Here is a 25899-nt window from a genome sequence, read left to right as displayed (position 1 = left end):
CTCAATGAATAGACTTGTTAATACACAGAAGTGTACACAGGAGTGCCAGTGTCCTCTGTCCCTGAGATCCTATTATCTGCAGGTCGATGATCCATTCCCGAGGATTATCTCTGTAGAGCTGGGCTGCTGCACTGCTGTCCTGACAATCCGCAGGAATTCTCTGTCTCTCTGTGTTTTCTCACTGTTATTTGATATCTGTCTCCTGTAGCCTGGCAGGAGTTTGTGTAAGTGTTGGATGAAACGAAGCAAATCTCCTATAAATGGAGTCACTGTCATTAGGAAGTTATGAATCCTCTTGTTTTCTGACTACTTTGAATTAAACTTGAACCTGTTGCCAGTATGTAAATAATGCTGATTTGGTTTTTGAAAGTGAAAACAGACTTTCTCTCCATCCATACATCTATTTAGGCACCAAGTTATCCATTTGTAAATGTAGTATTTGTGGTACAAAAGAAAAGCTTTATGTATTTATTTATTTATTTTAGTTTCATTATGCCTATGTAAATAACAGGGATTCTGTCCGCCTCTGGCAGGGAGGAGGGGATTCTTACCAAAGCTTGGCTGAAAACGCAATCATAGCCTTCATTTATTTAATCCAGTCCTCAGAGTGCACCATCTCGAAGGTGTTTGAATTGTCATTATTTTGGAATATTCGCACAGTGGACTGCACAATTTGAATACTTCTAGGCAGGACTGACAGAATTTCAGAGCTGTTAGGTGTCTTTAGCATAAGGGGGAGAAATAGAGAGGTAAAAACACACCTAAGCTGACAAACATACCCAGGATTAAAACTAGTTTCTGGTGTTGGAGTCTCCATACTCTGCATTCTAGATCTATTATATACAAATAATAAAGTGTTTATTTATAATACTGCATGAATAAGATGTTAACAGTTGGAACAAGGTGAAGATTACACAGAAAAATGTTGTAATCATGTGAAAAGCAATTTCGCCTTAATGTAAAACCATAAGCTGAAGGTACTTATTTCTGCGAATATAAAATTGGAGATGGAATTACAGAACCCTCTTGTGTGACCTTTCTAGGACTTGGTTTAGTGAATCTGAGTTTGGGCAGATATCACAGATTCTCAGGTGTCAGAATGTCAGCAGACATGACGGAGTTTATTTTTATTTATTTATTTGGCCAGTGCTGGGCTTGAACCTGCCACCTCTGGCATATGGGGCAGGCACCCAACTCCGTTGAGCCACAGAGGCTGCCCAACATGACAGAGTTTAAATGAAAATTAGTGGAAAATATAAATAAAAAGGACCCAATTGTTCAATTATTATTTTTAAGCTCAGGAATTTGCCAATCTATTTGTTTTTCCCACTATGAATACAGAGAAGATCTTTAGGCTATCTGGGATGGAAAGTTATGTTAAATATACTCTTTCTGTACTCTGGCCTAATTCTACAGCAAAAGTTAACTTGAATATAAAAGAATATGAAGATGAAGTATTCTCAAATAATAGCTAGATATTGAAGTGACATTTTGTCAAAGGATTTGATTAATAAAACTGAATTAACATCAGTTTTTTATGATTAATATGCTATACACTGACTTAGAAGCAAAGGGAATGTAGTTATCTGGTTTACAGCCAAGCCATGTGATTTTACTAATTAAGCTGAAAGAAAGATTTCTTGTTCAAAGAGATTAGCATTGAATATTGACCTTGAAATCAAATACAGCAGTAGAAAATACCTAGGAAATAAAAAACAACAAGAAAAAACACCTCAAGTAGTATCCGAGCCCCATCCTCAGAGATTCCGGTTTCATTAGCCTGGGGAGAAGGCTTATATGTTTCTCATGTCAAATTCAAGAACCACCGGTTGGGAAAACTGAAAATACATGTGAGGTCACCATCACCCCTAATCCAGGAGTGTGTGGGAACCACGTTATGTATTGGTGGCTGCATATCAATGCTATTACTTGATCTTCAGCACAGAGCAAAGTTAGAGCATTAACAATGGACTGCGAATTTAATAGGATTATTAACTGAGAGACTTTGGGGTTTCCCAGAGGAAGAAGAACAATAAAAATCCATTGTAAGCAAAATGTATTAATATACGTTGTGATAGAAATATTTCTGGTTTTAACTGCTACTAGCAAAAAGTAACCTTTTGTAGACTAGAGAGGTTACGGCTCATATGCTTTTAATATTTCATATGTTTTATGTGGCTAAATATCAATGAAATGCTAAGGCCAATATAAATTACTTGAACAATACAATGGGAAATAATTCTGGGGAAATTACAGTTCATTGATACTGTTGAGTTGTTGTCCATCCATACTCAACTGTACCCCATGCGATTATTTTGACATGAAGTCAGTTTCCATTTCTCAGGAGGGGTCCCAGCTAAACAAGACGGGGTTTTGAGTTCTAAAAACATGACTGGAAATTATCTAGATGTGTCAGATTTTATGACTAGAACGTTCAAAATAAGAGTTTATTAATTCTGTTTATATTTAGAACACATTAGAATATTTTTTCCAAGTTTCAATTCTTGCAGACTTTAATATTATTATTTTTTTGAAGAGAAGCATTTCCTGGAAAGCTGCCAGAGGTTTTAATTAAAAAATATTTTAGTGATGCTTAAGAACCAGAATGAATTTCTTAATAGAAAATTCTTGCCAAGAAAACACATTTTCTCTATAAATATATGTTCTTTGGGTGAGAAGGATCAGCAATTCTATCTACCTGGTAGGGATTGACTAGGTCAGTTCACGCTGTGACGGGTTGGTGGATGCGGAGGTTACATTAAGTGTCAAGCATAATTATTTCAACAAGGTATTTGAACAGGTCCCATAAAATTTCATTGTGGATTATAGGATATCTACATCTGGGTCAAAAACTGTCTGGAGGGAGGCAGATTTTTTGTGGCAGTACCATATTCTTGGACCTATCCTATCTAATCTTTTCATTAATGAACTAGATAAGGGCATAGTTATTAGGGGAGCCACAGTCTTAATTCAAAAAATATTTATTAAATATCCACTATGCCCTCTGGGGTATGTGGACTAATCAGGGAGAAACTGTCAATATAATTAAATTGGGGTTCAAAATGATAACATCACAAAGAAACCCTGGATCAAAACTAGGAAAAATTCAAGTCTCAGGTTAAGAAATCAGATCTTCTAAGACAGGAGACATCTGAGTTGATTATTTGCTCACAGAAATAAGACTTAGAATTTTGCTTAATCAAGACCTCCAGGTAAGTGAAAAGCATGATGGAGAGGCTTAATCAGCTAATGTCAAAATAGACTGCTTGAAAGAAATCCTAGCACCTGCAGTGGTTAGAACACACTGACATATTGTGCCTTGCTTAAAACAGATCCTTGCAGCCCCTAAGGTGTTCAGAGATAGTGTCTTAAATTAGTGGTGAACTAATTAATGTACGAGTATTATATTTAAAACTATAATAACCAATAAGACTAAAAAACTAAAATGCTTAGCTTGGGAAGAATGGAAAGAGAATGGTGAAAGAGAGTATAAGTAATTTCTTTCAGGGACAAGTCAATAGATATATTTATGATTAATACATGCGTTACATCTCTATATATATATATATATATATATGCACACAATGAGATTGTTTAGGCTTGGCACCTGTAGCACATGGTGCCAGCCACATGCACCAAGGCTAGCCAGTTGGAACCCAGCCTGGGCCAGCTAAACAACAATGACAACTGCAAAAAAACAAACAGCCTAGTGATGTGGTGGGTGCCTATAGTCCCAGCGATTTGGGAAGCTGAAGCAAGAGAATCTCTTAACCCAAAGAGTTTGAGGTTGCTGTGAGCTGTGATGCCACAGCACTCTACTGAGGGTGACATAGTGAGACTCTGTCTCAAAAAAAAAAAAAAATATTTAATGTTATGGAATAAACCATAACCCAGGAAAAGTTAAAGAGCCAAAGAAGGTTGTCTCCAAGGACTTGGCTTACAGAGATATGGGTTGAGATAAAGGCTCTGCAGAGCTGTTTGATTTTACCCAATAGGCAACTCCTATTGTGGTTTTTTACTTTTACTCCTCAAAAGTAAATGAGGTCTGCGTGACCACGTGACCACCGTCTTCTAGAGAGAAAGTGGAAGCTGAGACAGAGTGAGAGAGAATCAGGAGAGCCTCGTGGTAGGTGGTAATAGGATCTGAAAACTGTTATTAGGATCATGGAAGGAAGTGGGATCATTCATCCTGGAGAAAAGGGGTAAGAGCAGGCTTATGGGATGCGGGTAGAGTAGAATCAAAGCGCAGAGGAGGGTGCTTTTGGCTGAAGATACTGAATGGTGCCTGCAGGGATTCCCGCACCTCATGTTACACTACTCCAGTCTAATTTTCTGTCGCACTTTTCCACTTGTAAAGACCCTTGTTACATTGGACACTCAAGTAATCCAGGACTATCTCATTATTTGAGAGTCCTTTATATCTGCAAAATCTCTTTTGAAAAACATGTTAACAGATTCAGAGGTTCTGGGGATTAGGACGCAGGTACCTTAGGGGGCTATTATTCTGTGTCCAGTGAGATTATATGTAAAACCATGTGCAGGTACAGGTGTGTGCATATGGGAAGGGAGGAGAAAACTATAATTTTCAACAGATTTTTTAAAATAAGTATATGATTTTAAATAAGCTAAGAACCATGAGGTTGCCTGCCTTGTTGGGGTCATTTAAACAGAAACCATCATTCAGAGGTAATTTGAAATATTTCTCCATTGGAGAAGGTAGACTAGTTTATTTGAAAGAAACTTTTCTGCTTTTAGGTTCCAATAGTTACACAATGAAAAAAATAATAAAATAAATTTAAGAATGAAGAGCATGTACTGGCCACCTTCCAGACTGGTTGTCTGGTAAGTGATGGTCATGGGCTGGCATCTAATTCTCACAGCATTGGACCAAGGAGATCCTATATTACAAACTCAGAGGGAAAAAGACACTTGCTAGAGGTCACCCTATTTGTAAGAGACAGAGCTGAGATTAGAACCTAGAGCTTTCCTGCTAACTTTTTTTTTTTTTTTGATACAGAGTCTAGGTCACAGTTGAGTGCTGTGACATCACAGCTCACAGCAACCTCAAACTTTTGGGCTTAAGCGATTCTCTTGCCTCAGCCTCCCAAGTAGTTGGGACTACAGGTGCCCGCCACAACACCTGGCTAGTTTTTGGTTGTAGTTATCATTGTTTGGCAGGCCCAGGCTGGGTTTGAACCTGCTAGCTCCGGTGTATGTAGCTGGTGCCCTAAAGAAATAGAAAAACTAAGTATTTCATGTGCTAATGCTAAAGCAAGCTTTCTCTTGAGTGAGGATTCAGCGTTGGTCCTCCACCACCCACTGGTAGGATCATGTCATCTCTGTGTCCCGCCTGTGTTTGAAGAAGAATTTAATTAATTTCTGTGTTTTACTTGAATTTGATTTCATTTAATGTCACTAAACAATAAAAGAAATGACATCAGATGAAATTTCATATCTCTAGGGTTAGGGTTGTCTATCTATCTGTCTGTATCTGTCTGGAGAGAGACTTGTATCCGTTTCCTATTTCTCATGTCACAGATGAGTGCAGACAGGGGTTGATTTATCTGTGTTCCGTAGGTGAGGATTCCAACGTGGGCCTCCCTGAGCGGAAACCCAACTGTTGCAGGGCTCGACCTCCTTCCACAGATTCTCGGGCAGGCTCCATTTTTTTTACTTTTCTACCATCCTTGGATCCTGCCCCACTCCCACCCTTTCCCATCTTCAAAGCCAGCAGTGCTGGGAAGAGTCTCACGTCACATCACTCTGATCTAATTTCCTGTCTCCCTTTTCCACATGTAAAGACCCTTGTTATTACACTGGACACTCAAATAATCCAGAACTATCACTATTACAGTGTCCTTTATATCTGCAAAATCTCTTTTGACAAATATGTGAACAAATTCAGACGTTCTGGGGATTAGGGCTCAGGTTCCTTTCAGGACTATTATTCTGCCCACAATAAGCATGAACTAAATGCCAAGCCTGTACCAGGGGCTGATATAAACCCCAGTCCCTTTCCTACGGGAGCTTAGAATTGAGGAGATAAAGAGACATCTGAAATGTAAACTAAAATGTGCTACGTCAGATGTGTGAACCAAACAGCATGATGGAGGAAGTAACTGTCTACCTAGAGTCAGGGGTGAACCAGAAAAAAAAAAAAATTGGCAGAAGTGTAGAATCATCTTTGACATTGTTGTATGATTTCATCACATTTTACCCAGGTGCTGAGACTCTGGGATATCCAACACCAGCTGTCCATCCAGAGGATAGCATGTGCTTTCCCCAGAAGTCAGGACTTCAGGTGTCTCTTCCACTTTGATGAATTCCACGGACGACTTTTCATCTCATTTAATAACCAGCTGGCATTGTTGGCAATGAGAAGTGAAGCCAGCCCGAGGGTGAGGAGCCATGAGAAGGCGGTCACTTGTGCTCTGTACAGCCCCGCCCTGAAGCAGGTATGATGCTTTCTTTTCTGTCATTGTCCTGAAACATTCCTGAATTCAGAGGTTCATTTCCTTAATTCAATCTAAGGTAACACTGGGAAGAAATCCAGAAACAAATGAGTGGAAGCTTTTCCGCAGGAATATATGTGTGTTCAGGTAGATTTGAAGAAGGATTTTATTTTTAGCTAGCGACCACAGCAACTGATAGAGTTATAAAGGATTACAACGTTGCAGCCCAAACAAACACAACATGTAATATGCTTGAACTTATCTTTGTTACCCACGAGTCTTGAGCCAAAATGCTAGCGAACCTGGTTGTAAAATTCCCTTTTATGAACACCATCCTCCTGAACCCTGTGGAAAGCTCTGAAATATGCATGAAATGTAATTAGTAGAGATTCATTTTGCCTGCATATTTTACACCAGTGGCTCACAGTGGCAGCCTGGAATGTATTCATAATAAAATGATTCAGTTCCATGCGATGCCACTTGGTAGGCAGCGCCAGTGCTGTTAGCCTCCCACCACTTTGATGATGCCTGCAGCCTTTCCTTAGAGCACTGTTACCTGCATCTCAATGAAGCAGCAGAGCCCCCTTGGAACAGAGATGCTGCGAGGACCACAGCCCTTCCTAGAAGCAGGAAAGCCCAGCCCGGGAAGCTGTGAGAGGCCCAGGGTGGGGCAGCCTGCAGGTGTCAGGGAGGGGCGGCCCACTGCAGATGGGTCTGCAGCGCAGCAGGTGCCAAGCAGAAAGCAAGTCTCTAGCTTACTCCAGCTTACAGCCAATTAAACAATAATTCCAACCCATTCCTTCCCTTCCCTTCTGCAGAAGCTTCTGGACACCTAAAGAAATGTGTAATTCAGATTTTGCGCGAGGGGTGGAAAGCCCTTTGTTAGTAATGACTGGCATTTCATGTCACTCCTTTGAGCACCATTTTCTGGCTACTCTAGGAGATAGATATCCTTTAGAAAACAATCCATTTTGAATTCCATCTGCAGGAAAACATTCCCCAGTAAATGTTTTACTGAACTTTATGAAGAAAACCAGTTAATTCGGCTCCCTGGTGGTCAATGAGATATGTGTTTGTTTCTAAGAGAACATTCTGCTAATTAAGATCTGCAAAGTTATGCTTGTGCGTTGGTGTTGAGATCCTGTGTTGACTGGCCCTAGATGAGAAATATTCCATCAGCAATTCAGAAAATGGGGCACAAATAAGTTCTGGAATCTTCCATCGAAGGCATAAATATCATCCACAATCCCATCAGCATAACATATCACTTAGTAACTAGTGACATGTTAGACAAAGCAAATCAAATAATTTTGAATAAGTAGTGGGTGCCAGGAATGAAGAATTAGAGATTAATAGACTATGGTTTCATAGCTCAGGGAGATTCATCTCTTTAAGGTCAGGTGGGTTGGGCTGATCTGGGCAGGTGAGGTAGGGCTGATCTGGGCAGTTGGGAAGGGCTGATCACTGGGCAGGTGGGTAGGGCTGACCACTGGGCAGGTGGGAAGGGCTGATCACTGGGCAGGTGAGAAGGGCTGATCACTGGGCAGGTGAGAAGGCTGATCACTGGGCAGGTGGGTAGGGTTGATTACTGGGGAAGTGGGTAAGGTTGATCACTGGGCAGGTGGATAAGGTTGATCACTGGGCAGGTGAGTAGGGCTGATCACTGAGCAGGTGGGGGTAGGGCTAATCACTGGGCAGGTGCATAGGGCTGATCACTGGGCAGGTGGGCAGGACTGATCACTAGTCAGGTGGGTAGGGCTGATCGCTGGGCAGGTGCGTAGGGCTGATAATTGAGCAGGTGGGTAAGGTTGATCACTGGGCAGGTGGGTAGTGCTGATCACTGGGCAGGTGGGTAGGACTGATCACTGGGCAGGTGGGCAGGGCTGATCACTGGGCAGGTGGGTAGGACTGATCACTGGGCAGGTGAGAAGGGCTGATCATTGGAAGGTGGGGGTAGAGCTAATCACTGGGCAGATGGGTAAGGTTGATCACTGGGCAGGTCGGAATGGCTGATCACTTGGCAGGTGGGAAGGGCTGATCACTGGGCAGGTGCTCATTCATACAGGGCTGTGCATTTTTCAAAGGGAAGCAGACACGTTATTAAGAAGGACATGGTGGAATGTGGTTAAATGAAGCAGAGGAAAAAGTAAAATCTTCTCTGTGGCAATTGATCAATTCTGCCTGGGGCTGGGTTGGGCAACATTTCAGCAAAGCCCTGTAAGCTAGAGTGGAAATCTATAAAAGGAGAGGTCAGGAGTTCCAGACAGAAGATTCAACATGAACACCTGCTAAGAAGCTTGGGTGCTCACAGTTTTCTGTGAAAAGTGTTTTTGTTGGGCTAACAGAGCACTCAGCAAGGTTGTGAGAATTGAGGCAGTAAAGAGAGCTTTATGCCAGACTGTGAAGGCCATTCATGGGATGTACCGCGATGTTGTTCTGAAAAAATAAAGCACAGACGTGAGGTTAAAACAATTTTCATAATGTGATCATCCCTCCTCGGGGAGTCAGTGCACACAACTCAGGTGATGGGTGGCTCCATGCCCAGCTTTAGCACTCTGCAATACAGCCTCTACACCCATGTAACAAACTGCACTCAAATTCCATAACATTCATACAAATCAATATCCCCTATTTATTTATTTATTTATTTTGTAGAGAGTCTCACTTTATGGCCCTCGGTAGAGTGCCGTAGCCTCACACAGCTCACAGCAACCTCCAACTCCTGGGCTTAAGCCATTCTCTTGCCTCAGACTCCCGAGTAGATTTTTATCATAATTATTTGTTGTTTGTTTTGTAAACTCTCATTCTTTCACAAAAGTTAGCAAAGTTTTCTGGAAGTGACATGATGTGTGATGACACCATTGCTCTATGGCTAAGGGAATATGTGCTCTTACATTCTTTTGCTTTAAAAATTTCTCTGTTATATTTCTAATATGGTAGATATATATATGTGTGTGTACATATTTTATTTATGTATATAGAGAGGGGGCCAAAAACATGTATACACATTGAAAGAAAGGAAAAAACTGTATTAAAATTAACTTATTGAAATTCCTTAATTACTAACCCTGTGTCATGTGATAATAAATGTTAGGAAGAATTAGAGAGGAAGGGGTACCCCTGGCCCTGTCCTGCCTCAGGAACGCGTCTGGAGGGGAGAGAGGAGTTTATGCTTCGCCCTTCTTCCCCATGGCAGCTGCTGTGTGTAAATATTCAGTTGCAAGCTCAGCTCTGCTGCTCTCAGCCCGCTGAAGTCTCTGGGGCCTTCTCAAGCCTCATTTCTCTCTCTTCTCTCTAAACCCTGGTCATGCACATTTTTAGTTGTCTCCCCTGTTAAAGACCTGACTAATAAGTGGACTTTTTTTTCTTCCAATGCTCTTAGCATAAGAGAACAATCCTTGTCGTCCACTTCTGTATTTTTCTACAGCTTCGGACACTGACTGTTCTGGGCACAAAACGGACGCTTGCCGGCTAACGTTGTCCGTTATTGCCATTTTCCAGCCCGTGTTTAACGGAGCCGTGCTTTTTTAGTCCACTGGCCCTTGCTCTTTGGTTATCTGGTGCAGTGTCTTTCTTGAAGACTTTTCCTGTCTGAATTTAATGAAAAGCTTCCCTTCCACTGCTATCATTTCAACACTTCATTACTACATCAACACTTCATTACTTCATTGCCCACACTTCATTACTACATCAACACTTCATTACTTCATTGCCCACACTTCATTACTACATCCTTGCATCTGGACTTCACTGAGGACCTAGTGACAATGTACCAAGTGTCACAGCTTGCTACCTTTCTGTGACAATTCTTTATCTTCCACCGTTTGGTAGCCTTGTGTCCTAATCTAAGAAAGTGCTGCTGAGCCACGCAAAGCCTTTTTGAAGGAGCCACACAGTTTATTTTGCTGGGCACATTTTGCCCTCGCAGTTAGTAGCAGAACAAGTTGGGATTAGAGGAATGAGTCCCTGAAACGTATGACTGAGAAAATTAAAGTAACTCAGTGAACAGTTTGATGAGAATATTTCAGATTGTATATGAAACCAGAACATTGTACCCCTTGATTGCACTAATGTACACAGCTATGATTTAACAATAAATAAATAAAAAATAAAAAATAAAGTAACTCAGTGCCCTGGAGGTGGTTCTAATGAAGCATCTTTGCACTGAGCTTTTAAATGAAGCTTTTCTTAAAAACCCGTAAATGTGAGAAAACCTTTAAACAGACTGGAATAGATCAATATTTTTTATTGTCACTGTGATTTTCATCTTAATGATGTAGGCTTATGGATTTTTGTAAAATAGATAATGTTTCAGTTTTGCCTCTTGGATATAATACAGTCAAGCTGGACATTTAGGTGTTATCAAATTTAACACTAATATTTACTATTTTTGTTACTGAAATATCTTTTTAGTAAAACATTACATGCTTAATGTGAGAAACCAAAACAATGCAGGAAAGCTCAAATGAGGAGCTACATAATGCTGAAATATAACCGACATCTCCTAAACATCCCTCAGTACATAGACTATTTTACATAAATATGGCTCTGTAACCTACTTCTCTACTCAGTAATGTATTGGAACGTACTTCTTTGCACCTAAATGTATATCTTCTTTGTCATTTTTACAAGACAGCACAGTAGCCCACTGTCCCTCTGGATCATAATTTACTGGTCCATTTCCCATGATGGAGACTTTGCTATTATGAATATTTTCATGTGATAAATAAATACTTATGACTTTTACCTCTTTACGATAAATTCTTAGGAATGGATTTCTGGGTTACAGGATCTGCATAGCACATAATTTGATAAGCAAATTTTCTCCCAGAATCTTACCATTTTATTCCCCTCCTTACAGTAAACACATCAGTCTCATAAATGGTTACATAAAGAGACAGAGCATTCAGTGGCTACCCGGCTTCCTCCAGCAGGGCTCCCAGGATCTTTGTGAGTTCTCATAATCAAGGGGGGTGGTTAGACTTGCAAATTTGAAGACTGGAACTTCCTCACTTTCTCCACACTGGAACGGTTACTTGAGGAATGATTCTCATACTCTTCCAGGAAACATAATGGCAAGTCATTTGTGAAAAGTAGGGGCTGGCCCTGACTCCTGGCCTATTTCCTATATGGCAGGTTAGACCCACCCTAGGCCGAAAGGGAACCCACCGACCTGAAGGAAAGGACCCAGTTCTGTCGGGACTCACCACCTGCTGACTAAAGAGCTCTTGTGTCTGCATAAACACCAGTGGCAGCCAGAAAGCAGTCACTGCCAGTGTTGGGTGAGACTGGGCTGGCTTCAAGTGTGACCTGGTGTAGTCTCAGCTGGGGTGGTCAATGTCAATCCTCCATCCCCACTCAACTCCATGAGCATGGAACATGAGGAAAGAGAATGGGAGACATTACCTAGCCACACGGAATATTCTCCTGTGTCTTACACAAGTCCACCAAGGTGGTAGCCCCAGGAGACTGCAAGAGTCACAGAATTACCAGGCCTGGGGTCCCAGTGCTGATATGGCTGCGGTGACCAAAGATTAGATCACAACACTCAGTTCCATGTGACTACCTGGAAAGCCTGTCAAAAAGCCTGGGTTCAAAAAGCTTAGATTGCCAAGATAAAAAAGTACCTAACTCTCCAATGCCCAAACACTGATCAACACCCACAAACATAAAGAACACCTGCAAAATACGACCTCACCCATCAACACGGCAGCAGTGACAGTCCCGGAGCGATGGAGGTATGTGTTCCTTCAAGCAAAGAATTCAAGTTAGCTGTTCTGAAGAAGCTCAGTGAAATTCAAGAGAACATAGAAAATGAATTCAGAATCCTATTGGGGAAATTTAATACAGAGATCAAAATAATAAAACAAAAAAGCAGAATTTCTGGAGCTGAGAAATTCAGTTGACAAACTGAAAAATGTATCATGGTCTCCCAACAGCAGAATTGATGGAGGAACGGAAAGAATCAGTGAGCTTGAAAACAGGTGATTTGAAAACACACAGTCAGGAGACATAACAGAAAAAAGAACAAAGAGCAATGAAGCACGTCTGCAAGATCTAGAAAATAAGGAAAGAGTAAATCTCAAATTTATACCGTAAAGAGGCGTTAGAGATTTGGGGTATAAAGTTTATCCAAAGAGAACTTCCCAAACTTGGAGACTGGTATCAATATTCAGGTACAAGAAAATCATAGAACATCAAGCAGATGTGATCCAAAACAAAACTATGTCAAGGCATTTAATAATCAAGCTCCCAAAGGTCATGGGTAAAGAAACGGTCCTAAGGGAAGCAAGAAAAAAATGAGAACCTGTAAAGGAGCCTGCATATGTCAGAGAGCAGACGTCTCAGTGGAAACCTCCAAGAGAGAGCGGTATGCCATATTCAAAGTGCTAAAGTAAAAACCTCCCTTAACTCTAGACTATTATATCCTACAAAAATACCCTTCAAACATGGAGAAATAAAGATTTTCCCAGACAAAAAAAAACTGAGGGATTGAATCAACACCAGACCTGTCCTACAAGAATTGCTAAAAGGAATTCTTCAATTTGAAAGAAAATGATGTTAATGACCCCCCAAAGGTGTCCACCTCATGGGGACAGTGAGTTCACAAGTACAGAACATGCCATTGCTGTCACTGCAAGGTGTAAGCCATGTAGATGTTGAATAGGAACACTAGAAGGAAACCCTACCAAAAATAAGAACTACAACAACTTTTTTAGAGATAGTGTAAATGGTTATAAATGGAAACAACAAAAAGTCAAAAAGTGGAAGGGCCAGGGAGAATGGCATTCAAGGATTAACTCCATTAATGGAGTTAGAGGATTTTTTTGGATTTCCCTTTGTTTGCTTATGTAAGTAGAGTTATGTTTTCATCTGTTTAAAATAGTTATAAAATGTTTGTTGCAAGCCTCAAGGTAATCTCAAATCACAAAGCCTACAATAGATACACGGAGAATAAAAAAGCAAAAATTCAAAACACGCTGCAAGAGAAAATCACTTCTAAACAAGTGATTTTTAAATCACTTCCTGTCCTATTCCCATCTGTCTTCCTACATAGGAAGAAAGACAAAAATCAAATAGCATGGTCGTAGTAAGTTCTTACTTATCAATAATAACTTTAAAAGTAAATGGACTTAGCTTTGCAGTCAAAAGACACAGAGTGACTGAATGGATTAAAAAAAAAAAAAACAAACAGACTTTCTATTATCTACATGAAATACACCTCACTTATAAAGACACACCTAGAGGGTGGTGCCTGTGCTGGAGGTGGCGAGTTCAATCCCAGCCCTGGCCAGAAACTGCAAAATAAATAAATAAATAAATAAAAATAAATAAAGACGTGCCTAGAATGAAAGTAAAGGGAGGAAATAAGGGAATCCATGCAAAGGGAGACCAGGAAAGAGTAGGGTAGCTGTGTTTCAATAAGGTAAAATAGATTTCAGGATAAAAACTGTAAGATGAGACCAAAAAAAAGGTTGTTATATGATGATAAAGTGGTCAATTCACCAAAAAAGTTGTAATAATTCTAATTATATATACACTCAATCCTGGAGCACCCAGACTTGTAAAGAAAATATCAGAGCTAAAGAGAGAGCTCCCTCAATATAACAACATTTGTGTATCTCGACACCCCATGTTCAGCACTGGACAGATCATCCCAAGAGAAAATCAGCCCAGAAATGTTGGACTTAGTCTGCTCTGGAGAGCAGATGGACCTATGTGTACCGAATGTTTCCTCCAGTCGTGTAGAACACATTCTTCCCCTCAGCTCATGGGTCCCTCTAAAGATTAGGCCCTATTTTAGCCCACAAAATAAGTGCTAAAAAAAAACCATTGAAATCACATCTAGTATTTTCTCTGACCAAAATAAAATAAAACTAGAAATTGACAACAAGAAGAACAATGGTAACTACACAAACACATGAAAATTAAACAATTTGCTATTGAATGACCAATGGGAGGGGGGGATGAAGGGATTAGGAAGGAAAGGAAAAAATTTCTCAAAACAAATGAAAAGCTTCTGCACAGCCAAGAACACAGTAAGTAAAGCAAGCAAACCGCCCTCAGAATGGGAGAAGATATTTGCTGGTTATGTCTCTGACAAAGGTTTAATAACCAGAATCCACAGAGAACTCAAACGCATTAGCAAGAAAAGAACAAGGGATCCCATCGCAGGCTGGGCAAGGGATTTGAAGAGAAACTTCTCTGAAGACAGGCATGCGGCCTTCAGACATGAAAAAATGCTCATCATCTTTAATCATCAGAGAAATGCAAATCAAAACTGCTTTGAGATGCCATCTAACTCCAGTGAGACTAGCCTATATCACAAAATCCCAAGACCAGAGATGTTGGCGCGGATGTGGAGAAAAGGGAACACTTTTGCACTGCTGGTGGGAATGCAAATTATTACATTCCTTTTGGAAAGAGATATGGAGAACACTTAGAGATCTAAAAATAGATCTGCTATTCAATCCTATAATCCCTCTACTGGGCATATACCCAGAAGACCAAAAAGTACATCATAACAAAGCTATTTGTACCAGAATGTTTATTACAGCTCAATTCATAATTGCTAAGTCATGGAAGAAGCCCAAGTGCCCATCGATCCACGAATGGATTAATAAATTGTGGTATATGTACACCATGGAATATTATGCAGCCTTAAAGAAAGATGGAGACTTTACCTCTTTCATGTTTACATGGATGGAGCTGGAACATATTCTTCTTAGTAAAGTATCTCAAGAATGGAAGAAAAAGTACCCAATGTACTCAGCCCTACTATGAAACTAATTTAGGGTTTTCACATGAAAGCTATAACCCAGTTACAACCTAACAATAGGGGAAGTGGGAAAGGGAGGGGAGGGAGGGGGGAGGTGGGTAGAGGGAAGGGGATTGGTGGGATTACACCAGCGGTGCATCTTACAAGGGTATATGTGAAACTTGGTAAAAGGTCTGTGAAGCTAGTGAATGATGCCCCATGATCATATCAATGTACACAGCTATGATTTAATAAAAAAAAAAATGAAAACACAGTATATCAAAACCTATGGTATACAACAAAAGCCATACCAACAGGAAAGTTTATAGCAATTATTGCTTATATCAAAAAAAAACAGAAAAAGCTTCAAGTAATCTAATTATGCATCTCAAGGAACTAGAACAACAAGAGTAAATCAAACTCAAAATTATAGAAGAAAAGAAATGACAAACATCAGAGCAGAAATAAATGAAATTGAAACAAAAAATACAAAAGATCAATAAAAAGTTTGGGTTTTATGCATCATTAGTTGTGGAGTCTTGAAATATTAAATAATGCTTCTCCTTTATAGGACAGGAATTAAGTTGCTGGCAAAATGTTTTATCTCTTACTTTCATTTGGTGGGGTCACAGCCAGCCTCATCCTGTATTATGGTTAATAGAAACTTTCTGGTAATTTACTACTTATACTAAATGAGAGTAACCAACTAGTAAATGAGTAAATAAGTAAACAAAATGGTTTCATTATAAAAAACATAAATAGAGTCTATTTCCTTATTGATTGCATGTGGTTTCAATAAATAAATTAGGAATATGGGTTTTAAAACGTTGGTTTTTAAAAAGATAAACAAAATTGGCGAACTTAGCCAGACTAAGAAAAAACAGAGAGAAGACTCACATAAATAAAATCAGAGATGAAAAGGGGAAGAGTACAACTAATGCTGCAGATATTGAAAGGATCAGTAGAGACTATTATGAGCAATCACATGCCAATAAATTGGAAAACCTAGAAGGAATGGATAGATTTCTAGATCCATAAAACCTATCATGATTGAACCAGGAGGAAACCCAATACCTGAATAAAACAAATAACATGATAGCGGAAGTAATAAAAAATCTCCCTTCAAAGAAAAGCTCAGGACCTGATGGCTTCACTGTTGCCATCTACCAAGCATTCCAAAAAGAACTAATACCAGTCCTACTTAAATTTATATCTATATTAAGTTTATATACATATAAAATGTTATACACACACATACATACACATTTACTTAATGTGATTAGTTTGGGAGGAATAAGGGATAAGAGAATACTTTCAAACTGATTCTAGGATGCCTGTGTCACCCTGATGTCAAAATCAGACAAAGGCATATCAGACTAAGAAAATTATAGAAATATCTCAGATGCAAAAGCCATCAACAAAATACCGGCAAACTGAATTCAGCAACACATTAAAAGGATTATTCACCATCATCAAGTGAGATTCAGCCCAGGGATGCTAGGATAATTCAAAATTTGCAAATAAATCAATGTGATACACAATATAAACAGAGCAATTTCAATTGATGCCAAAAAAGTATTTGATAAAACTCAAAATAAAACGAAACACTGGGATACAGAAGGACCATACCTCAACACAATATAAACCATATAGGAAAGACCCACAGCTAGGATCACACTGGATGTGGGAAAAAAATGAAAACCTTCCCTCTGAGATCTGGAATAAGGCAAGGATGCCCACTTTCATCATGGTTATTCAACATAGTATTAGTAGTAGTCAGAAAAGAGAAAGAAATAAAGGGCATCCAAATTGAAAGGAAGACGTCAGATCATCTTTGTTTGCAGATGACATGATCTTATATCTAGAGAAACCTAAGGATTACACAGGAAACTATTAGAACTAACAAATTCAGTAAAGTTACAGGATACAAAATCAACATACAAAGATCAGTAGCATTTCATCAAACAATCTTTAGAAGAAATGAAGATTATAATGTCATTTATAATAGCTACAAATAAAATAACATTCCTTGGATTAAGCTTAACCAAAGAAGAGCAAGATCTCCATTTTGAAAACCATAAAATTTTGGTGAAGAAAACTGAAGAGGCGTGGTGGCTCATGCCTGTAACCCCAGCACTCTGGGAGGACAAGGCAGGTGGATTGCCTGAGCTCACGGGTTTGAGACCAGCCTGAGCCAGAGTGAAACCCATCTCTAAAAATAGCCAGGCACTGTGGCAGGTGCCTGTAGTCCCAGCTACTAGGGAGGCTGAGGCAAGAGAATCGCTTAAGCCCAAGCGTTTGAGGTTGCTGTGAGCTATGACACCAGGGCACTCTACCAAGGGTGACAAAATGAGACTCTCTCTCTCTAAAAAAAAAAATAATAATAATAATAAAGAAGAAAAGAAAGAAAAGAAAATTGAAGAGGGCACATGTACAAAAGGAAAGACATTGCATGCTCATGATTGAAAGAATTAATATTTTCATTTCTTGGTTTTCAATTCGATTCCAAGTGTCTATGAAAATAACATCTTACAACCACCTAATCTTCCATAAAACAAACAAGAACATACCTTGGGGGAAAGACTCCCTATTCAATAAATGGTGTTGGGAGAACTGGATGTCTACATGTAAAAGACTGAAACTGGACCCACACCTTTCCCCACTCACAAAAATTGATTCAAGATGGATAAAGGACTTAAATTTAAGGCATGAAACAATAAAAATCCTCCAAGAAAGCATAGGAAAAACACTGGAAGATATTGGGCTGGGGAAAGACTTCATGAAGAAGACTGCCATGGCAATTGCAACAACAACAAAAATAAACAAATGGGACTTCATTAAACTGAAAAGCTTCTGTACAGCTAAGGAGACAATAACCAAAGCAAAGAGACAACCTACACAATGGGAAAGGATATTTGCATATTTTCAATCAGACAAAAGCTTGATAACTAGGATCTATAGAGAACTCAAATTAATCCACATGAAAAAAGCCAACAATCCCATATATCAATGGGCAAGAGACATGAATAGAACTTTCTCTAAAGATGACAGACGAATGGCTAACAAACACATGAAAAAATATTCATCATCTCTATATATTAGAGAAATACAAATCAAAACAACCCTGAGATGCCATCTAACCCCAGTGAGAATGGCCCACATCTCAAAATCTCAAAACTGCAGACGCTGGCGTGGATGTGGAGAGAAGGGAATACTTTTACACTGCTGGTGGGACTGCAAACTAGTACAACCTTTCTGGAAGGAAGTATGGAGAAACCTCAAAGCACTCAAGCTAGACCTCCCATTTGATCCTGCAATCCCATTACTGGGCATCTACCCAGAAGGAAAAAAATCCTTTTATCATAAGGACACTTGTACTAGACTATTTATTGCAGCCCAATTTACAATCGCCAAAATGTGGAAACAGCCTAAATGCCCACCAACCCAGGAATGGATTAACAAGCTGAGGTATATGTATACCATGGAATACTATTCAGCTATTAAAAAAAATGGAGACTTTACATCTTTCGTATTAACCTGGATGGACGTGGAAGACATTATTCTCAGTAAAGCATCACAAGAATGGAGAAGCATGAATCCTATGTACTCAATTTTGATATGAGGACAATTAATGACAATTAAGGTTATGGGGGGGGAAACAGAAAGAGGGACGGAGGGAGGGGGGTGGGGCCTTGGTGTGTGTCACACTTTATGGGGGCAAGACATGATTGCAAGAGGGACTTTACCTAACAATTGCAATCAGTGTAACCTGGCTTATTGTACCCTCAATGAATCCCCAACAATAAAAAAAAAGAAAGAAAGAACTAATATTGTTAAAATGACCATACTACCCAAAGCAACCTACAGATTCAATACAATCCCCACCAAAATACCAATGACATTCTTTACATAAGTAAAAAAAAAAAAAGCCAAAGCCATCCTGAGCAAAAAGGACAACCTTGGAGGAATCACCTTCCCTGACTTCAAATCGCACTACCGAGCCGTAGGGATCCGGCAACTTGGTACTGGCAAAAACGGACACCCAGACCAGGGGAACAGAATGGAGAAGAACCCAAAAGTAAATTAACACATCTGTAGTGAACTTACCCTTGACAAAGGTGCCAAGAATAGACACTGAGACCCTTTCTCCCTAATAATGAGTGCTGGGAAACCTGGGGACACACATGCAGAAGAAAGAACCTCCCTTCTTTCCATGTACACGTGGAAAGGCCAAATCAACGTGGATTAGAGACTTCAATGTAAAGTGTGTAACCATGAAACTACTAAAATAAAACATTTGGGAAATGCTTAAAGATGTTTGCCTGGGCAAGGATTTTTTTTTTTTAATTTTGCTTTCCATTGCTTTCAATCTTCTTACTTTGAAGTTTTTTTTTATTTTCTTTCTTTCTTTTTTTTTATTGAGACAGTGTCTCACTTTGTGGCCTTCAGTAGAGTACTGCAGTGTCATAGCTCACAGCAACCTCCACCTCCTAGGTTTAAGTGATTGTCTTGCCTCAGCCTCCCAAGTAGCTGGAACTACAGGTGCCTGCCAGAATGCAGGGTAGAGACGGGGTCTCACTCTGGCTCATGCTGGTCTTGAACCTCTGAGCTCAGGGCAATCCACCCACTTCGGCCTCCCAGGGTGCTAGGATTACAGGTGTGAGCCACCACGCCCGGCCTGGGCAAGGATTTTTTCAATAATACTTCCAAAGCACAGGCAGTCACAGAAAAATTGGACAAATGAGATCACATCAAGCTACAAAGCTTCTTCACAGCAAAGTGGCAGTCAACAAAGTGAAGAGTCAGCCCACGGAATGAGAGACGGTCTGTGCAAACCACCCTCTCAGGAGGAGCTGATGGCCAGAATGTACATGACACGCCAGCAACTCAGCAGGAAAACATCACATAATCTGATTAAAAAGTGGGCAAACTATCTGGGCAGACATTTCTTAAAGGGAAACCTACAAAGGGCTAACAAATACATGAAAAAAAATGTTCAACATCATGTGAATCAGCAGAATGCAAATCAAAACTCTGATGAGGTGTCATCTTACCCCTATCAAGATACAGACAACAATGAATACTGTGAGGACATGGCCTATGCTGTTGGTGGGAGTGTAGATTAGTGCAGCCCCTATGGAGAACAGTATGGTTCTTCCTCAAAAAAACTAGAAAAAGTTTACACACACACACACACACACACACACACACACACACACACGTCTATTTAATATGATTAGTTTGGGAGGAATAACAAATTAACATGTTACAACACGGGGGGTGGGGGGAGCCTGTGGCTCAAAGGAGTAGAGCGCCAGCCCCAGATGCCAGAGGTGGGTTCAAACCCAGTCCTGGCCAAAAACTGCCAATAAATAAATAAATAAATTTAACCACAAATATGCATTGGGCTGTGCCTGTGGCTCAAAGGAATAGGGCACCGGCCTCATTTACCACAGGTGGTGGGTTCAAACCCAGCCCCAGCCCAAAGCTGAACCGCCCCCCACACACAAACAACATACACACACACACATACAAAAAAAAAACACAAAAGATCAAAGGAACACAGGGACATATAGTGAAAATGTCTTCTTAATCCCTTTTTTTCCTACTCAATTTGCTTTCCTGGAGTAAACCAGTTTCAGGAATTCCTGAACACCCTTTAAAAGGCTATTCTATTCTTATACAAGCGTATGTGTGTATATATGCATAAACCCATGGGTTTAAACTGCACTGGGACACTTGTGTGCATATCTTTTGCATTAAATACAGTTTTTTATTGTTAAATCATAGCTGTGTACATTAGTGCAATCAAGGGGTACAATGTGCTGGTTTATATACAATCTGAACAGTTTGATGAGAATAGAGCTGTTTTTTGAGATTTGTAATAATTTGAGAAAAATCACAAATGAACAATGTACCCTAGAATATAAGAAATTGAGAAAAATTTATGTATGTCATAAGTATATATTTAGATGCTAGTCTATTTTATCATCTATTGCCATAAAATATTCACAAATCTATTATAAAGGGTTAAGGTTCATCAAAACTCACACTCAGAGACACTTAAAGACCGTATAGGGTGCCATTTACAGTCCAGGAAAGCCTAAACAAAGGAAAGACGCAGTATTAAATTTTAAGTGCACACAACTAACTGTATTACATACTGTACTGGAGTGATAATTTTATAGTTAGCTTCTGTTGCTATGGTGGTGAGCTCAAGTGTGGTTTAAAATGCTACATGACACTAATCATCTCTGAGCGGGCAGCCCCTCTCTTCGGAAAATTGAATATCACAGTAAAACATGTTCTCTTGCGATTCTCACATATGTGTTGTGTTTGCCATAAACCTCGGTGATACCGTGGACCCGTACAAAGTGCCACTAGGGGATGCTGGGTGTGCTTCCAAGAAGAAGGGAAAAGTCATGACACTCAAAAGAAAAATTGAACTGTTTGATGTGCACCATAGGCTGAAGTCTGGGGCTGCACTTTGCCCTCCATTTCAAGATACTGTTATGAATCCAGTGTAAGGACAATTACAAAAAAGAGAAGTCATGAGCCTACAGCTGCGGGTACAGAGCAAGCACGGAGACCTTGCATGTCCTGTGAGATACCTTTGTTTCTCATATTGAAAACACAGCTATTTTACGGGGCAGAATTGCTATAAAAAAGGCATATCCATACAACTGAACGTGATTTGAGAAACAGCAAAGTCGTTACACGACAACGTAAAGCAAAAAGAAGGTGAAAGATCTAAGCTGGAGAATTTTATGCCAGCAAAGGATGGTGTGATAATTTTAGAATGAGGTTTAGCTTAAAAAATATCGAGATAACAGGAGAAGTAGCTTCTGCTGCTCAAGAGACGGTACCAGACCAGATCCCAGATAGCATGAAGAAAGTCATTGAGAAAACAGACGTCTGCCTCAACAGGCTTTTAATGCAGATGAAAGTGCTCTTACCTGGGGAAAGATGCCAGTACGGGTATTTATTAGGGATAAAGAGGAGGCAGCACCAGGACTGAGGGTGGGCAGGGATAGGCTGACTCAGCCCTTCTGTGCACAGAGGCCAAGTTTCTGACCAGCGCTGCCCTTATCTGTAAAGCTGCTGACCTCTGTATGCAGAGGGCAAACTATACACAAACAAGGCTTCCTAAAGCTCCAGGGAGACTGGATGATGTCCCAGCCAGCCAGAACCCCTGGAGTTCAACCACAAAAGCATCTAAGTGCTCCACCTTCTCCCAACATTTCTCTAATTTTGTCTCTTGATCAGTGGTCATAAGGATCTATAAAGCTCGTTAGTAAAATGCTATACTCTGTGGATGGGATCATCAGCCCTGTGGAAGAGAATGCTGACAGAGACAGGGCCACGGACGTCTGGAAGGAGTACACCATGGAAGTCACCATCAATGCTACAGAAAAATCCAGAAAAGCCTAAAATAGCACCTTCCTGCTGGACAAAGCCGTTTCCAGATGGTCGCATGTGACACCACAGGATTTATGGCAGAGCCAATAAAAGAAATTATGAAAAGGGTTGTGGATATGGAAAAAAAAGATGGGAGGGGTAAAGGGTTTCAAGGTATGGATCTTGGGTAAACTCAAGAGCTCATGGACCCCACACTGGGGGAATGAGTGGAAGACAGCGTGATGGAGACAGCGCTTCCAACCAGGGGCAGGGATGAGGAAGACACAGACATAGTCCCCGAAAACAGTGGGACACCAGACAGTCTGTTGGAAGTCTGAGGATTATTCCAGACTGATTTTAGCTTCTTTCACGGCATGGACTCTTTTATGATGTGGTCTCAATTGTAACTTATGAAAACGTTTTTAGAGAAATAAAAAAGCAAACCTGTGAGACAGAAATGACAATGTGTTCCTGTGAAGTCACTCTGGGTGCGCCTGCCTCTCCCGCCCCTAATGCTACTCCCCCTGCGCCTGCCTCTCCCGCCCGTAGAGTTACCTGCCTTTTTTGTCTCCTAGTTCTTGCAGAAGCTTGGTGCTTTTTAGAGCACTTTGGTTCTCCACATACTGACCACAGGCAGTGGCTCCTTCCTTCCTGCCTATGCCTTGCTGGCCTCGAACGTCCTTGCAGCTCCTCGAACCGTCCACGCAGTCTGTCTCAGGGCCTTTGCACAGCTCTTCCCTTTGCCTGGAACGCCTTTCCCTCAGGTGCCTACATGGCCCACTCCTTCATCTCACTATGTCTTTCCCCAGATGATTCTCAGGGAGTTCTTCCCAAAGCCCCCAATTCCACACTCACTGCCAGGGTCCTCCCCTTCCTTCTCAGCTGTACCTTCCTCTGTAACTCTTGTCACCACCACTGCCGTTTTCTTCTATGACTTACATGGTTGCATCTCTCCCTCTACAAAGCATAAGGACACACATTTTTCACTGCTGTCTCCCCAGTGCTTAGATCCACTTCCTTGCATATTAGAGGTATTCAATGCAGTCAAGGAATGAACTTGAAAGATCAAATTGCAAATGTGTCTAAGAAGAGGTGAAATCTAATAAACAAGAGATCAATGGAGGCTGCCTTAAAATGAACGAATGCAGTGTCCGTACCAGCTCTCTGAGATACCAACACTCCCCTCACCTCCTGCTTACTCAGATGTAACTTCTAGAGATTTGACAAAGAGTGGAAATACAAGAAGTAACCTAGTTCGTATTATGGGACCATAAACAACACTGACTTAAAAAAAGAGGGTGGTAAATAGCAATTAAATCAGGTATCTTAATTCTCTAGTAGACACCGGCACTCGCTGCTGTGATTTTTGATTCCTGTTCCTGCTTAGACCTAGAACTTGGGGTGCATATGAAAGAGAATGAAACACCTGCTGAATTGTTGTAAGAGCGAGATACAATTAGGTGACGTGAATATAGCCTCACATCTCTTAGAATTGTCTGATCAGCTGTGACAGCTTCAGACAAGAGAAACAAAAAGAGCCACATGTTGCTGAACAGTTGTTAACGAAGGTACAGAAGACGCAGTGTGTTCGTTGATGCTCTGGACGCTCACGAGGCCTCTTCTCACTGAAGTGCAGCTGTGAGCGGTGTCTCTGCTCTGCAGACTGGAAGGGCCTGGGCCTCATCCACCGAGGTCTAGTCTGATGAGAGACAAGCAGGGATGAACTATACGCTTAGAGGGATTTGGTGTCGCCAAAATGAGGCCCAAAAATGTGATGCCCAGACTCACTCTTGGCCTTCATCACTGACAAAAATAACTTGCTAACCACAAAGTCCCCACTGCCTTCATTTGTCAAGTAATGTAAAGTCTGAGTCTCTACCCCTGAACTTGGAAAGCCCTTTCACCTTCTCTGTTACTCTGGTGTTCCAGCATTTTTTTTTTAATTGTTAAATCATAGCTGTGTACATTAGTGCAATCGAGGGGTACAATGTGTGGGTTTCATATACAATCTGAAATATTCTCATCAAACTGTTCAATGTAGCCTTCATGGCATTTTCTTAGTTACTGTATGTAGGCATTTGTATTCTGCATTTAGTAAGTTTCGCCTGTATGGTGTTCCAGTATTGTCAAAGTGAGAGCAGATTCTGGCTAACTGTGTTTGCGACATAGTCAGTTTCAACACATTGTTTTCCTACAGACCCGCTGAGGCAGATTGCTTTAAAATGAAATCAGACTGGCCGTACCCTGTTGTCACTACTGGTTCAGATTTCCTGGGAGCTTGTTAAATGAGTGAGGAGAGGTGATGAGAAGTGATGACTAGTGCATTGGGGTCAGCCAGGTGGGCCGGGGAGAGAGGGCACAAAGCTGCAGGTAATGAACATCCCTCGTTCCTGGCTGAATGTCTGCATCAGCTGAAGTGGGGGACCCAACCGCCAGAAGCTTTGTAAGGTGGGTGACGGCAGCCTTTGAACAAGTAACGAGTCTTTCCTTTGCACATAGGCCTTATTTCACCTTATTTTTATTTTGCTCTTGTATTTTTTTTAGGGAATGCCCACCTTTTGGTACTGAAATGCCTAACATATAATACTGTGTGATCCTTTCTAGATGCTTTCTCATGCAGGTGGATGGGGGGGGGGAGGAAGCTCTGATGTTCTGTAGTACTACAGGGTAGATATGACTAACAACAACTTATTGTATGCCTTTGAACAGCTAGAAGAATGGATTTTGACTATTTCAACAAAAAGAAATTATAAATCTTTGAGATAATGGATATGCTAACATTGATTTTATTATCATCCCTTGTATACTTATATTAAAATTCACACTATACCTCATACAGAAGTACAATGATGTGCCAATTAAAAATAATAAGATGGGCCAAGAGACAAATGAGAATAAACCAAAAAATCTTTTGGAGTGGAAATAGTAAAATCCTTCCAAATATTGAACCTTTTCTTAAAAGGCCACTTATCAAAATTTTCACACGTGCTTGGAACATTATGTTTTCATGATTTTCTCTTTAGTGAATCTGATCCAAATTCCTAAGCAAATCTGTGAGAAATTCACAAGTATACTTTAAAATTTCAATGTGCATCTAAAATCTAGTTTATAAAATGTAATCGTCTTCATTCACTGTTATGGTTCAAAGAAAGCAAGACATTATTTTTCCTTAAATTTATTTGCATATGCAAAGTGGTATGAACCTAAATTAGGAGTCAGAAAAATAAAACTTAGATAAAATAGCAGCACTAACTAACTTCAATGGCTCAATCACCGCCACGCCATGTGCTG

General features: G+C 40.4%; 1 protein-coding gene across 1 annotated transcript in view; it reads left to right on the top strand.

Moving 5' to 3' along the window:
- WDR49 (WD repeat domain 49) overlaps positions 1-25899 on the top strand; it is a gene marked incomplete at its 3' end in the record, with an annotated part of 157560 nt that overhangs the window by 57248 nt on the left and 74413 nt on the right. Inside the window, 1 exon segment of the mRNA XM_053599684.1 lies at positions 6222-6455. Within this exon segment, the coding sequence (XP_053455659.1) occupies positions 6222-6455 (234 nt within the window).

The sequence above is a fragment of the Nycticebus coucang genome, chromosome 8, assembly GCF_027406575.1.
Source record: "Nycticebus coucang isolate mNycCou1 chromosome 8, mNycCou1.pri, whole genome shotgun sequence".
Classification (NCBI taxonomy): domain Eukaryota; kingdom Metazoa; phylum Chordata; class Mammalia; order Primates; family Lorisidae; genus Nycticebus; species Nycticebus coucang.
This window is presented reverse-complemented; position numbering and strand designations above follow the sequence as displayed.